The 16,141-nt window shown below is 49.0% G+C and overlaps 1 protein-coding gene across 16 annotated transcripts in view; it reads left to right on the top strand.

The window, feature by feature from the left end:
* The window catches only part of LOC117881609 (protocadherin gamma-A4-like), a 388,535-nt gene extending 375,946 nt beyond the window's left edge, over positions 1-12,589 (top strand). For all 16 annotated transcript variants that reach the window (XM_034779063.1, XM_034779064.1, XM_034779071.1 and 13 more), the window contains one exon: positions 9,706-12,589. In XM_034779063.1, coding sequence (XP_034634954.1) covers positions 9,706-9,932 — 227 coding nt within the window. In that variant the 3' untranslated portion in view covers positions 9,933-12,589. The remainder of the gene's footprint in view (positions 1-9,705) is intronic.
* The last annotated feature ends 3,552 nt before the right edge of the window (positions 12,590-16,141 follow it).

Raw genomic sequence — 16,141 nt, forward strand, 5'->3', positions numbered from 1 at the left:
GAACAGGAGACTGGCTATGCTCTCCAGCACCATGCCCTGCAGATCCAATCTGTTTGGGAGTTAGTACAGTTAACAGTGGCATTGACTCTCTGGGTCCTGTTCAAGGCTGCCAGGGAGCAGCTGCAGGGAGACCCAGCTAATAGCAGTAGGGTTTCTTCCAGGGGTGAAGTCATTCCAGTGCAGCCCAGCCATGCAGAGGTGAAGCTATCCCTGGAGCATGGCTCATGTCTTTATGGCTCTGGGTTCCCTTCCCCTTGAATCCTCAGGACTTCAGGTTGGGAGATCTCACTCTGCAAATTCTACAGCTCCTAAACTCCTCTCTTTTCTTGAAGGGAGGCTGCTCAGGAACCTGCAAGGTCAGCCTCCTGGAGTTCTCTTTCCCCTCTGCTCCCTTTTCATGGGTTTCTCCCTGGGACAGGCAGCAATCCTGTCCAAAGTTTCATCAACTGGAACTCAGTTAACAACCAGTTATGTTCAGAACCAAGGCTATTGCTTCTTCTCCTTTCATTTTGCCAGTTTGTTAATCATAGAATCATAGAATATCAGGGTTGGAAGGGACCTCAGGAGGTCATCTAGTCCAACCCCCTGCTCAAAGCAGGATCAATCCCCAACTAAATCATCCCAGCCAGGACTTTGTCAAGCCTGACATTAAAAACCTCTAAGGAAGGAGATTCCACCACCTCCCTAGTTACCTATTCCAGTGCTTCACCACCCTCCTAGTGAAAAAGTTTTTCCTAATATCCAACCTAACCCCTCCCCCCACTGCAACTTGAGACCTCCTTGTTCTGTCATCTGCTATCACTGAGAACAGTCTAGATCCATCCTCTTTGGAAATGGAACCCCCCTTCAGGTAGTTGAAAGCAGCTATCAAATCCCCCCTCATTCTTCTCTTCTGCAGACTAAATAATCCCAGTTCCCTCAGCCTCTCCTCATAAGTCATGTGCTCCAGCCCCCTAATCATTTTTGTTGCCCTCCGCTGGACTCTTTCCAATTTTTCCACATCCAGATGAGGCCTCATCAATGCCAAATAGAGGGGAATGATCACGTCCCTCGATCTGCTGGCAATGCCCCTACTTATACAGCCCAAAATGCTGTTAGCCTCTTGGCAACAAGGGCACACTGTTGACTCATATCCAGCTTCCACTGTAACCCCTAGGTCCTTTTCTGCAGAACTGCTGCATAGCCACTCGGTCCCTAGTCTGTAGCAGTGAATGGGATTCTTACGTCCTAAGTGCAGGACTCTGCACTTGTCCTTGTTGAACCTCATCAGATTTCTTTTGGCCCAATCCTCTAATTTGTCTAGGTCCCTCTGTATCCTATCCCTACCTTCCAATGTATCTACCACTCCTCCCAGTTTAGTGTCATCTGCAAACTTGCTGAGGGTGCAATCCACGCCACCCTCCAGATCATTAATGAAGTTATTGAACAAAACCGGCCCCAGGACCAACCTTCGGGGCACTCCGCTTGATACTGGCTGCCAACTAGACATGCAGCCATTGATCACTATCCATTGAGCCCGATGATCTAGCCAGCTTTCTATCCACCTTATAGTCCATTCATCCAGCTCATACTTCTTTAACTTGTTGGCAAGAATACTGTGGGAGACCATATCAAAAGCTTTGCTAAAGTCAAGGAATAACACATCAACTGCTTTTCCCTCATCCACAGAGCCAGTTATCTCATCATAGAAGGCAATTAGGTTAGTCAGGCATGACTTGCCCTTGGTGAATCCATGCTGACTGTTCCTGATCACTTTCCTCTCCTCTAAGTGCTTCAGAATTGATTCCTTGAGGACCTGCTTCATGATATTTCCAGGGACTGAGGTGAGGCTGACTGGCCTGTAGTTCCCCGGATCCTCCTTCTTGACTTTTTTAAAGATGGGCACTACATTAGCCTTTTTTCAGTCATCCAGGACCTCCCCCGATCGCCATGAGTTTTCAAAGATAATGGCCAATGGCTCTGCAATCACATCCGCCAACTCCTTTAGCACCCTCGGATGCAGTGCATCTGGCCCCAGGGACTTGTGCTCATCCAGCTTTTCTAAATAATCCTGAACCACTTCTTTCTCCACAGAGGGCTGGTTGCCTCCTCCCCATACGGTGCTGCTCAGTGCAGTAGTCTGGGAACTGACCTTGTTTGTTAAGACAGAGGCAAAAAAATCATTGAGTACATTAGCTTTTTCCACATCCTCTGTTACTAGGTTGCCTCCCCCATTCAGTAAGGGGCCCACACTTTCCTTGACCTTCTTCTTGTTGCTAACATACCTGAAGAAACCCTTCTTGTTACTCTTAACATCCCTTGCTAGCTGCAACTCCAAGTGTGATTTGGCCTTCCTGATTTCACTCCTGCATACCTGAGCAATATTTTTATACTCCTCCCTGGTCATTTGTCCAATCTTCTACTTCTTGTAAGTTTCTTTTTTGTGTTTAAGATCAGCAAGGATTTCACTGTTAAGCCAAGTTGGTTGCCTGCCATATTTACTATTCTTTCTACACATCCGGATGGTTTGTTCCTGCAACTTCAATAAGGATTCTTTAAAATACAGCCAGCTCTCCTGGACTCCTTTCCCAGTAATCATACTGGGAGATCGACAAATCGATGTCCAGTAGCCTATTGACCACATTCGTTCTGTTAATCATTCACTTATAACAGGAGCACCATGTGAAGATTTTTGTCTTGCCTCCAATTCTATTGATGACAGGCAGACTAGCCACCAGCTCACTCTCCCTAGCTGTGTGGGTTCTGCAGGGCTACCCTGAGGGCAGGGTATAAACACGCACCTTCCGTCAGTAAAGGCAGCAGATCTAACTCATTGTTGAGGAAGAAGGTGTTTTTTTATAGAGTCTCTTTTCTAACAATAAGAGCCAGAGGCGCCTACTTCCACAGTTCCCGAGGGGTGCTCAACCCCCGCTCACCCCAGACCCTGCCCCACTTCACCCTTTTCCCGAAACCCCTGTCCTGCTTCTTCCCACACTGTCCCTCCCCCACCTCTTCCTGCCCCTGCTCCGCCCCTGCCCCACCTCCTTCCGATCCCATGCCCACCCCCACCCTCTGCCACTTTCTGCCCCTACTCCTCCTTTCCCCCCCAGTGCCTCCTGCACAGTGCTAAACAGCTGATCGTGGTGGGTGGGAGGGCTGGGAGGGAGGGGGGGGAGCTGATCATGGGGCTGCCGGTGGGTGCTGAGCGCCCACTATTTTTTTCCTCCAGCCTCAGAGCACCCACAGAGTCAGTGCCTATGATAACAGCACCTCAGAGATTTCATCCCTTTTTTTTGCATTTTCTCTCTCTAGCATATGGAGATTTAAGTGGGGGTGAGGGCAGACTAATCCAACCATCAGTCCCTGACCCCTGGGGCTGTGACACCTGAGCTTTGCTAGCCAGTTAAAATGCTTCCATTTACACACCCACTCTGACGTGCCTAAAGCTCTTCAGCAGTTCGAAAAGTCAGGGCTTCTGAGAGTCTGAAGTGATTTACCCTTTTGCAGACTGAGGAATACCCAAGATAATTTTTAAAGCAGGGACTAAATGCTAGACACATGATGGCATCTAATTCTAGGGACTCTCCCTTTAAAATGTTTTGGATAAAATCTAAATTGATATGATGCAATGTGTAGAGGAAGAAAAATCTGCTTTGATTGTGGTGGTAGAAAAAGTGAGTGAAATAAAGCACAGGATAGTCCTGCCTGGATTTTCAGACACCACCTGTCTGCAAGCTGAGGCATGGCTTTCTGTGCTGCACTATACATTGTTAAATAAAGGTCTCTATATTTGGTTTACTGAAAGCCACAACAGCAGCCGCAATGTCAAGTGCTCAAGTGATAAGCCCCCTAAAGCTTGTTGTCTTAGCCAGAGATGAGCTCAGTTTGTAAAAGAAACAGAGACATGAGTTGGTTATTTTTGTCTAAACTAAGATCCTGGATAATTTAATTTATTTTCCTCATCTTACTTTGACCATAAGAGCCTCCAGACAATTTACCATAAGTGGCAGTATAAAGGGAGGTTACCTTACAGGAGTGTCAGGGAATCTGAAGCTATATAGGTTTCAGAGTGGTTGCCGTGTTAGTCTGTATCAGTAAAAATAACAAGGAGTCTCTGTGTCACCTCAGAGACTAACAAATTTATTTGGGCTTATGCCCAAATTTGTTAGTCTCTAAGGTGCCACAAGGACTCCTCATTGAAGCTATATAGACAGCCTATTATGTATGTCTCTGTACAAAGTTATTCAGACCTGCAACAAACTTGAATTTGTATTGATAAATGACTGAATACAAACTCTAAGACTTGTTACCAGCCAATAGGAGTTGAAACACTCTGCTTGCAGAAAAGCAGCTTAGTGCTGAATTAAACATATCTGTTGTCTTGCTGTTCACCTGTAATTTTGTGTTAACTAAAAACAGCACATTGAGCTCACTGGTGATTCTTAGGGTATGTCTTCACTAGCAATGTTAAAGCACTGCCATGGCTGCGCTTTAACGTGGCTTTGTAGTTGCGGCACCAGCGTTGGGAGAGCTAAAAACTACCCCCACGAGCAGGGCGGGCTTTAGGCCAATTCAACCAATTCCCCTGAATCGGGCCACGCCCCTAAGAGGGCTCCGCGCCCAAGCCCCGGTACCGGGGTGGCCCAGCTTCCCCAGGGGGCACTTTAAAGGGCCTGGGGCTCCCAGCAGGGGCTGGAGCCCCAGGCCCTTTAAATTGCCACCAAAGCCCCACTTCTGGAGCCCTGGGGTAGGGCTGAGGGGCTCCGGGGGCTATTTAAAAAGTCCGGGGCTCCCGTTGCTTCTACCGCCCCAGGCCTTTAAATAGCCACTGGAGCCCCACTGCTTCCCCAGGGCTCCCGCGGCTATTTAAAGGGCGGGGCAGTAGAAGCAGGGGCGCCCCGGGCCCTTTAAATAGCCCCAGAGCCCTGGGGTAACAGGGGGCTCCGGGGGCTATTTAAAGGGCCAGGGCTCCAGCTGCCTCCCCGGTCCTTTAAATAACCGCCAGAGCCCTGCCGCTTCCCCAGGGGTCCCTCAGCTATTTACAGGGCTGGGGCTGTGGAAGCAGGGGAGCCCCAGGCCCTTTAAATAGCCCCCGAACCCCGGGCTGCTGCTGCTGCTACTGCTACCCCGGTGGGGGAGGGAGGAAGAGGGGACACTTACTGTACAGGGTGGGCTGTACCCGCACCCCCTGCCCTGTCTCCAGCCAGCCCCGCACCCCCTGCCCACAGCCAGCCCCTGCCGCATCCCCTGCCCTGTGTCCAGACAACCCCTGCCACACACCCCTGCAGCTCTGCCCGAAGCCAGCCAGTCCGACACACACCCCTGCCCACACCAGCCCTGCACCCCCTGCCCTGCCTGTAGCCAGCCCCACACCCCCTGCCCTGTCTCCAGCCAACCCCTGCCGCACCCCCCTGCCTGAAGCCAGCCAGTCCCACACTCCTCTGTCTCCAGCCCTGCCAACCCATGCCGTACCCCCCCTGCGGCTCTGCCTGAAGCCAGCCAGCCCACCCCACACATCCCTGTCTCCAGCCAGACCCGCACCCCTTGCTCTGCCTGCAGCCAGACCCTACCTCCAGCCAGCCCCATGTCCTGCCTCCAGCCAGCCCCATGTCCACTGGTGCCCTGCAGTTCCCCTTTGCTTCAATGAGGGGGGCAGGGAGCAGCTGGGACCCACACATGTGAAATGGAACTCATTTCTAGTTCAGGCCCATCTTTTTAAAAAAGAACTTTAGGTAGGGTTAACATACATCAGTATTTTCCCGGACATGTCAGGCTTTTTGGTTCTTAAATCGTCATCCGGGAAAATACGGATGTATGGTAACCCAATTGGTACAAAAAATACATACTGTGGTACATCCCTTAAATCAGAACTTTTTATAGGGAACCGGTTGCTAAGAAATGAAAGGCTTTTTTTTACATGGTTTTTCTTTTTTAGTCATCCCTGCCGGGGCCCCGCAGAAAATGTTCGAATTGGGCCCCGGACTTCCTAAAGCCGGCCCTGCCCACGAGGGGAGTCCCAGCACTGGTGCACTCTACACTGCCACTTTACAGCGCTGAAACTTGCAGTGCTCAGGGGGTGTTTTTTCACATCCCTTAATGAGAAAGTTGCAGCATTGTAAAGTGACAGTGTAGACAAGGCCTTAGACTGGGCAAACTGGCTCCTCCGGCAGCCTGTGAACCTCACTGGAAACCATGCTGACTCCTGATGTTTATTTCATCTAGGAAACCTGTTCTGCATCCTGATTGCAGCCCCTCCCCCGCCCCTGAGTACACAAGGCCTGCAATACTGTACATTTTCAACAGGCAGATGGGATGATTTCTCTTAGTAACATTATGACACAGAAGTGGGTTGGTAGGTCACTAGCAATGATATGATGACTGAGGAGACAGATTGCTGTGTCCTCAGTGAATGCTCTATTTAAAGTGATACAGAAAACACATACTTAAAACTGCAAAGTCCCCTCCCCCAGCCAGTCTGTCTCCAGCTGAAATGAAGTGAATCAGCACAGAGAAAATTCCCCACCCCCTCAGCGTGGAATGAAATAAGAATCAAACTGCAAGCAGTTATCTCATCTGCAGTCAAATCCGAGATTGTGTCTAAAGTGTTTAGTTCACCCATGAACACTTTGAAGCACCTGAAGGATGTGTTAATAAACTAGTGTATTAATTGTTGTTGAGATTAACAATTACAGGTCTCTGAGTATGTTTTAAAACAATGAGAAGGTAGAAGATGTTTAAACACTCTCCATGGAGTGAACTATAAAACCAAGGAATAAATAGTTAGCTTTGTGGATTAGCAATAAATGTAATTAACATGTATATGCCTTCTGCCCCCATACAGCCTCTTAAAAGCAATGCTACCCGATTTCAGGAATCAGTTCTAAAGAGAAACGTAGCCAAGTATCCCAAGACTATATAATCCAGTTGGGAAATCATAAACCACTAGAGAGCCTGACCAATTTCACACCAGAGTCCAAAATGACATTTCCCTGCAGTATGGTTTTGTATTTTACAAAGTCCTTGTGAGCTTCCACTAGCAGTTCTTGTGCACTGTCCCCTGGGCTCTTACACTGCTTTCCTCTGACACTTCAGGCCTCTTCTCCTTTTACTGCTAAAAATCAACAAGAAAACCCGTTGTTTAGAATACTACAAACAAGACCCTATTTGGTTCAGTGCAAATATGTCCCATTATTATGATACCATGTTACAGGGGAGCAGGGGATCCCCAAGTGGGAGCTGGCTGGGTGCCAGCATTAAGGTCTCCATCACCAGCTGATCATCTTCAGTAGCAGAACACAGATCATTTGTGCAATTTTTTTTAAAAGCAAGGCAAATATTTTAAAGTAAAAGAAGGTTAAAAATACAATTTGAAAGAAAGATTAAAGAAGAAAGGAGAACAATGAGGGTAAAATTCTGGGCAGGACAATCGTATAGTGCTCAGTCTTGCTCTATCACCCCCACTGATCTCTAGTCTCCAGATCAGATCTGTGCTATTGAATGCAAGGTCAGTAGCTATTCAGGTAGCTCCCATGCATGATTTATTTAAGGATAAGCACCTAATACTACTGGGTTGGATGATGCTGTAGACCCATTATTAACCCAGTGACTTCAGCAGTAATCAGGAGAGAGTCAGGGAAGTGGTGTGCCTGTGCTGATTCTATCCCTAGCTGGTTTCTCCCCCAAAAACTGATAAAGTATGTCCATCTTGCATGTGATTCCTGAGCTAGGGGGAAGATGAAGCTAGTGCAAGGGTACAGATTGCCTTACTGCTCCAAGGTGTTCTTGAGCTAACAGAGTTCTTCTCCAGCGGGGCATTTGAGTCACCAGCATCAGTGATTATCCAGTTTTTTTCATTCTGCAGACTATTTTGTTAGAAAAAACTTTCCTCCTAAATACTCAGTCCCCCAGTACATGGATCTCAGAATGTTCCATGGCTAATCAGGAAAAATTCCACAAACAAATGATGGTCCATGGGCCACGCTTTGAGAACCTCTGATCTAGATCACTTCTGGTAGGTAACTTCGGTGTCCATGCGCATGGTGACTCCTGTGAGTTAGCCACTCCTTGAACTATTACAGGAATTCCCAGCTTCCCCAAGTCCTCTCTGTGCTCTGTGATTCACAGCCTGCATTACAGAAGTTCTTCCCCCTTTTCCCACTTCCATCTCTCTCTCCTGCATTCTATTCAAGTCAGCATTACAGCATGAGAGGAGTCCCTGCTTTGCTCCTGTAATATCAGCACTACAGGAATCCTTCTACTTATCTACCTCCCTCCTATGCTCTGCTCCCCAGCTTAGAATTGCAGCACAGAACCATGACAGAAGCTATTGCAGCTGTATTTATCACATTATGCTCAACTTCCCCAGACCAGTCAGTGCTGCTGCATTATAGGAATTTCCTATTACCCCACATATTTTACTCTCCAAATTAGACCCAGGCTACAGCAATTCTGGGGCCAGGGTTAAAGTGGTTAGAAAGAACTGCTACATATGACATTACCCAGTGATGGAATTTTCATAGTGCATAATAGTTATGGCTTGAGTAGTTGGTTTAAATACCTTTATAATGCTCTGGTTTCTCTGGATGGGAAAGGAAAGTATTTTGAATATTAGGTGGCAGATGTATACCAAGGTGAAAGGTATTGAATTTGTCAGGCAAGGAGCAAAGTGTGACTATGCTAGCCCCTTGAGGCTAGCTAGTGATGGATCTAGAGTAGCCATGCAACAATGACTGATGTGCCAATACCAGACTGGCAAATGGTAGGTGTTCCAAACCTAAGAGTTCAGCAATAAGATCAGATTAGCCCATAGGATTTCTTTCCATCACCTTCCTAGTGCACTGTCCTGAACATGTAAATGACAGCACCATTACTAGCAGCAACGTGTCCTGAACAGAAACAGGGATGGGATGATCAGATGCTGCACTCCTCATTTAATCAGGGAGCACCAAATAACTGTTCCAACTCCAGGAACTGACCTGCCTCTGCCCCCTCTCTTTTGAGAGTGATTTTTTGGAGAGGTGGAAGTAAGGATTTTAACTGTTGATAGGAGTTCTCCTGCTTTCCCACCTCCCTGGCCCTGTGCCCTGCTCCCCATTCTTAGATATGCACTACTGGAGCTGCTGCTGCTGCCCCGTATGCCTTCTGTGCTCTATTCCTGACACCCATGCGACAGCAGGTCTTGTGCTGCTCTGATAAATAGTTATCCTTCTGTAATAGAAGGCTCTGATATTTTGGTTTAGAAAGTTACCTCTGTTTATCCAAAGAAACTCATTTTACTGTCAGTGTAGTGGCTCATCAGTAGTAATTCATTTGTGTTCCCATTCTGTTCCCATGTTGTAATCGCCCCCTTTCTGCCAAGAGCCTTTGAACAGATCTGCTCCTCTTGGTATATTAATCTGCCCTTCATCCTCTTATGAAACATTACAGTTTTGCACAATCTAAGGATGATCTTGTGATTGAAGCTCTGGACTAGCACTCAGGAGATCTGGCTTCACTGCCTGACTCTCCCACTGACCCCCATGTGACATTGTCTTTCTTGTCTATGTAGATTGCAAGCTCTTTGGGACAGGGACTTTCTCTCACTATATATCTGTGAAGTGCCTGGCACAAAAGGCCCCGAGATCTTGGTTGATGCCTGAAGCCTCTACTGTAATAGGAATAATTAATAATAAGTTGAGATTTCACCCTTGTAGATATTAATGGTCTTCCCTTCTGTTCCCTGTGCAGAAGCAGCTGATGGGAACTCTACATTGGGAGGAGGAGCCGGCACTATGGGCCTCAGTACCAGGTATGGCCCCCAGTTCACACTGCAGCACGTCCCTGACTACAGGCAGAATGTGTACATCCCCGGCAGCACTGCCACCCTCTCCAACTCCTCAGGTAAACGAGATGGGAAGAGCTCAGGCTCTTCAGGTGGAAACAAGAAGAAGTCTGGGAAGAAGGAGAAGAAGTAGAATTGACAGACCATCAACAGCTTAGACCAACAGGGCAGACCCCTCCAGCACTCCCCCAAATCACAGCTTAGGATAGAGGATGAATGTGAATTTTGTGATGAAAAAGCAGGAAATACAACGAATGTATGTCATCATCAGAGCTAGGAGTAGGGGCTCCTACTATTAGTCCTCATGATGAAAAATAATTGGAAACAAAACAAAACAAAAACCAAGTGCCCTGTTAATACTAACTAATATTTTATACTATCACTTGGGTAATTTAATGTGCAAGGATGTAAAACCTTTTAAACATGTCTTTGGATTTGGTTTGCTCCAGAATGGTCCAAGAAAGCCATGAGGCTTGTACTTGGCTTTGCCCAGTGTAAATAATTGTAACATGGATTTTTTTTTATTTATATACCTTAGATCATTTAAAAAAAAAAGTTCCCCAGATTAGAACCCATGTTCCAGATTTTGATATTTAATTTTCCATTAGTGAATCTGACCCTGAGTAACCTTGAAATGGATTCCTAGTTACGAAGTTGGTAGGGAGTGCTTCAGTTCCTGTTTACCTATTATCCTAAATGAAATAAGTGTTTACACTGCATGAGCCTATGGGAATAAGGCTAAGATGCATTTTAAACATTTTTTTTTAAGTGTGACCAGTGATGGCCTGAAATATGAAACAAAACTCATGATGTCTAAGAGACAGGGAATGCATTCAAACTGCAGTGGAAAAGATCTAAGTGCAGAGCATGCCACTAGCATTATTGAGCTATACAAAACCTGTCCCATATTGATTTAGAGGCCACTAAAGAGCAAATTCATCTCCTCAATTCTTTGCAGTAAATATTTATATGTACAGTTAATGTTTTCCTGGAACTAAAGTTAAGAAAGTCTAAGTCCCCTGTTGTGAGAACAAGGAGCTGCAGCTCCTTAAAGCAATGAAATAACTAAGTCCATACCAAGGAATGATATTATCAGAGAATAAACTCTGATCTATTTGTATGGAATAGAGACTGAATGCTTCACATTTCTGCACATTGAACTGCATGCAAAATACTCACCTCACATCTACAGTAGGACAGCTAACTCCACCAGATCTAGGGAAGTCATCATTGCATGCATGTACAGCATGGTGTAAATACACTGTCAGATAAGTGAGTCTCAGTGCAGGCCAAGCAGTGTCTATCTGGGAGTGGGGTTCAGTAATAAGTGGCACAATGTGTTATAAAGAGTCATTGCTCTGGCCTAGAGCAGTGATAAGATTTGCACATTCCATGTCTATGCAGAGCAGCCAAGGAACAGCCTTTGTTCATTGGCCTTCAGAACTGGATACTCAGTAACTGACAGTTGATTTGATGAGACCAAGGGACCATACTCACAGATAAGGGAACCAAGAACTAGAGCTGAGCACATGCCACTCACTGCAAAGCCAGTGAGCCTGAGAGCTTCTCTGGAAATGCTCACAGGAAGGCCCAGGTCAGTCAGGTGATTAAGAGGTAGGATTCTGATACCGTGAAGGATACTGCCGGACCACACACTCATTCCAGCCCAGACTCTAACTGTACACAAGCAATTAGATGTGACTCAAAATCCACTGGGTTTAGTCAGAAATGTGGACAAGACTTTGCCTTGTTGTTAGTACCACTGGTATTGGGATTTTTACCACATTGATAGAATAGGATTGTCAGGAAGTAGGGTCTCTCCACTATGTACCCTTTGTAGCTATGTACTCTGCTCACTGTTGGTCCAGACACAGCAAAGAGAGAGCGTGCAATGTGCCCTTAGCATCAAGTCAGCTTGGCATTGAGTCCCCACAAGCACCTAGTCAGTGAGGAAGGCTGTATTGGACCCTTAAGCCCCTCTTCAGCTAGAGAAGGGGGGTGCCCTTTACACTGGGCTGGCTTCCCATATCAAAGTAAGTGGGACGGACCTGGGAAGGCAAGGACAAAGATACAGGGATAGCGATGCCAGGATTGTTTTAACTTCTAATGAATAACTCACCTGAGAAGATCCAGCCTTCTATGATCACTCAGGTTAAACTTTCTCCAAGCAGCCAGTGTGCTTGCCTGGCCTGACGCAGCCCAGCCTCCGGCAGTATTCACCAGAGCATTGTGCACTAACTGATGCCTCGTTAGCCAATTGCTATCTCCTTGTGTCTAGAGAAACAGAACTTGTCTATGCGAAGAACTTGTCTGTGTATGATTTTTGTACTGATCCCAGTCACCCTCTGCGGTGGCTGCACTAGAAACAGTTTACACAGTTAGTAAGGCTTATACAAACTAATGTAGTTATTATGTGACCCTTCTAGAAGTACTGTAGATGAATTGTAGTGTTTATATTTCCTTTTAATCAGCAATCTGAGGTAGTGTAGAGAGTGTTTTGTACTAGTGGTGTGTTATTTTTATCTCAGTAAATAACTTGTGGACATCAGTATTTTCAATTTCTCTTTATCTTCTTTCTGTGTGATCTGTGCTCTAAGTGTATGTGAACTGAAACACACTTGTCCTTTCAATGTGTCTAATATTGACTTATACTTATATATTATATAAATGCTTATATCCTTCTTATATCCATATAGACCAATGTTCAATGTGCTACACGCAAGTTTTATACTCTAATATTTATATTGCTTTTTTTCTTTGGGAAAAAATAATAAAATGGTTTCTTCTGAATTGATTGTAAAGTTGTTCCTGAGAGAGTCTATCTGCCTGCCTGCCTGCCTGTCTGCATGACTTTCTATGTGACTGCTGTATCTAGGCAGCAGACTTAGGTGACTAGAATGGGTATAGTAAATTATCATTCAACCTTCAGAAAGTGATACAGAGGCTCATGCTGCAGGGTTTATTCCCGTGTAATGTAGTGAAAACTGTGAATTATCCCTTGAGCACTGGTGCTTGGTCTTCTGGCCTCTGTGGCCCCTGGAAAAACATGGCTACGAGGGATGCAGACAGCTCCCTGAGGGGAATCTATGGAGTGAAGGGAGTAACAGCATTCTAAGTACTGCAAACTTAGGGCTAGTCTACACTGGCAACATTAAAGTGCTGCCGTTTTAACATGGCTGTGTAATCGTGGCAGAGCGCTGGGAGAGAGCTGGGAACCCTGGGGTAGCGGCAGCAGGGCTCCGGCGGCTATTTAAAGGGCCCAGGGCAGTAGAGGCAGCGAGAGCCCCGGCCCTTTAAATAACACCCCGGAGCCCCGCTGCCACTACCCCAGGGCTCCAGCAGCGAGGCTCTGGCGGCAATTTAAAGTGCCTGGGGCTCCAGCCGCTGCTGGGAGCCCCAGGCCCTTTAATTGCCATCTGGGGAAACCAGGCTGCCCTGGTACGGCGCACCGGCTCTTGCTGGTATGCTGTACTGGGGCATACCGGCTTACTTTCACCTCTCAACAGGGCCCCGTGCTCCCCCACCAACCCCACAGTCATCCGTGACAGCTTCCATTGCTACCCCACCACCTCTACCACCAGCAGTGAAAAGGCCCAGTGCTATTCCACCAACCCTCTCCCACATTGACAGGGCACAGCATTCCTTCAGCCCCCTCCCCCGTCACTGACAGGGCTCAGCATTCCCCCAGTCCCCTCCCCAGTCAGTGATATGGCCCAGCATTCCTCCACCACCCCTATCCACATCACTGACAGGAACCAACATCCCCCACTCCCCTCCCCCATTACTGACAGGGCACAGCACCCCAACACTCCAATCCCCAACAGTTACAGGGACCAGCCCTCCATCACCACCTCAACCTGTCAGTGACAAGGCTCCAGCACCCCCCTCAATCATCACTGACAGGCCCCAATGTTCTCCCACCACAACAACCCCATCAGTGACCGGGCCTAGTGCTCCCCATCACTGACAGGGTGTTGTTCTCCCCCTCTCCCATCACTGACAAAACCCAACTCTTCCCCTCCCGCAACACTGAGAGGGCTCAGCGCTCCCCTCCCCAGGTAATGAAAGACCCAGCAGCCAGCACTTACCTTCCTCCATCTCTGACAGGGGTCAGCACTCCCCCTCCCCCATTAGTCACAGGGCCCAGGCCTCCCCATCCTCATCAGTCACAGGGTGGTTTCCTCTCCCTCTCCCCCATCAGTAGCAAAGCCCAGCCCTCCCCCTCCTCCATCACTGATGGGGTGCTGTTCTCCCCTCATCACTGACAGAGCCCTACACTCCTGCTCCCCCAACATGGAGAGGGCTCAACACTCCCCTACTCTGTTAATGAAAGACCCAGTATTCACTTTCCTCCATCTCTGACAGGGATCAGCGCTCCCCATCCCCTATCACTAGCAGGGAGCTGTACTCCCTCCTCCCTATACCCATCCTTGAAAGCATCCTCTCCCCACCACCCCCATCACTGTCAGGGGCCTTTTCTCCTCCGTCCCTCAACAGTGACATGATAGGGCCCAGCCTAATCCCCTTCCTCATCTGTCATGGGGTACTTTTCTCTCCCCCTCCCACATCACCGAAAGGACCCAGCCCTCCCCTCCATTTCCTCTCAGTCACAGAGTGATTTTCTCTCCCCCACCCCCATCACTGACAGGACCCAGCCCTCCCCGTCCCCTGTTAATGAAAGGCCCATGCTCGCCTTTCCCCATCTCTGACAGGTCCCAGTGCTCTCCCTCCCCTGTCACTGGCAAGGTGCTTGCCTCTCCCCTTCCTCCATCACTAACAGGGGTCTCTTCTCCCCCCTCCAATCACAGCGGGGCCCAGCCACTCCCCATCCCCCATCAATCACAGGACCCACTGTTCCCCCCTTCTTCCCCCGCCAATCACAGAGGGGCCCAGTACTCCCCATCCCCCATCAATCACAGGCCCCACTGATCCCCCATCCCAGTCACTGACAGTGCTATTCTCTCCCCCCCCATCAGTTGCAGAGCCAGCACTCCCCCTCCCCCCCCCTTCCTTTAGCTGGGGGACTCAGCCTGGAACGCGCCCTTCGGAGAGGTAGATTTCTGCGTGCCCAGGTTCACCTCTTCCCCGCCTCTGTCCCTAAGGCGCAGGGGCCTATACATCAGGCGGGGGTGGGGTGGGGGGAACGACCCGTGCATCAGGAACCCTCGCGGAGTGAACCGGTCATTTGGGTGCAAGGAAAGAGTCCCACGCCCTGCCCTTGTGCCTCCGCTGTGCTCGGGCAGGCTGAACGCCCGGGAGCACGTACATTGGAGCGGTTTCCTGCTGCCTGCCGGGGCTGCTTGTGAGGGGATGGGGTACCCAGGGCCCGGGTTAGGCAGCAGCGCTCAGAGGCAGCCAACGAGGAGAGCGGAGTGGCTTGCTGCAGATGTGAGCTGCGAAGCCGAGGCTGGGAAGGGGAACCTGAGCCTCAAAGCTCCGGCTGCTCACTGGCGCCAGCCTGAAGCAAAGAGGCGAGTGAGTGTGTCTGGGCTGCAGGGACGGGTGGACTCGGTCGATAACTCATGGCTGAGCTAGAGCAGAATTAATGTGAGAGGCGAGTCTGCGGAGTCTGAGCCGTGGCAATGAACTGGTGCCAGTCTAACGGGGGCAGTAACCATTAAAAAGGGCGCCCGTCCCCAGAAGACCCCTCCCTGCCACAGTTAAACGGGGGGGGAGGGGGGGTTGGATTCAAGCTGAAAGACCCAGATCCTCAAAAGTATGTGGGCACCTAATTCCCATTTATTTCATTGTCCTGTAAGAGCCTAAGTACTTGAGAGGCTGTGGACCAAAGCCCCCCAGGTGCCTGGATCTACCCTCAAAGGCACCGTAGGTGAAATAAAGGTAACACGAGGGACACAGGACCCCGCTCCCACACCTGTGCCCCCAAGGCACTGACTGTAATAGTGTCTAACTTCAGAACACACCAGGGACATTTCACAAGCGATCAGGGCCGGCATTAGACCCCCCCCCTTCCCCTGCAGAAACTAAGACGTGCCCCCGCTTCCCCCGCCTTGTACATTTCTGAAGCCCCGAGCGCAGTCGCGCCCCTGGGGCGTGGGGCCCCGGCCAATTGCCCCCCCCCAGCTCATAAGCCCTCTGAGAACGTCTGGGTGGGCTGGGCTGTTAGCACCCCTGGGTGGCTGACACGTTTCACAGCCTATCCCCTAGCCGGAGGGGGGGGCTCCCAGAATTAGGGCCTGGTCTGGCCACGGGGGCGAATCTCTGACTAGCTGTGGGGAGAAAGGAAGCCCCCGAGGAATGTCAGGCTCTTTCTCTTCTGCCATTTCAAGTGCACCGTCTTGCCCCGGCTGGCAGCACCTTTCCTGTGCCTGAGGGTGCCTG

Source organism: Trachemys scripta, chromosome 8 (assembly GCF_013100865.1).
Source record: "Trachemys scripta elegans isolate TJP31775 chromosome 8, CAS_Tse_1.0, whole genome shotgun sequence".
Classification (NCBI taxonomy): domain Eukaryota; kingdom Metazoa; phylum Chordata; order Testudines; family Emydidae; genus Trachemys; species Trachemys scripta.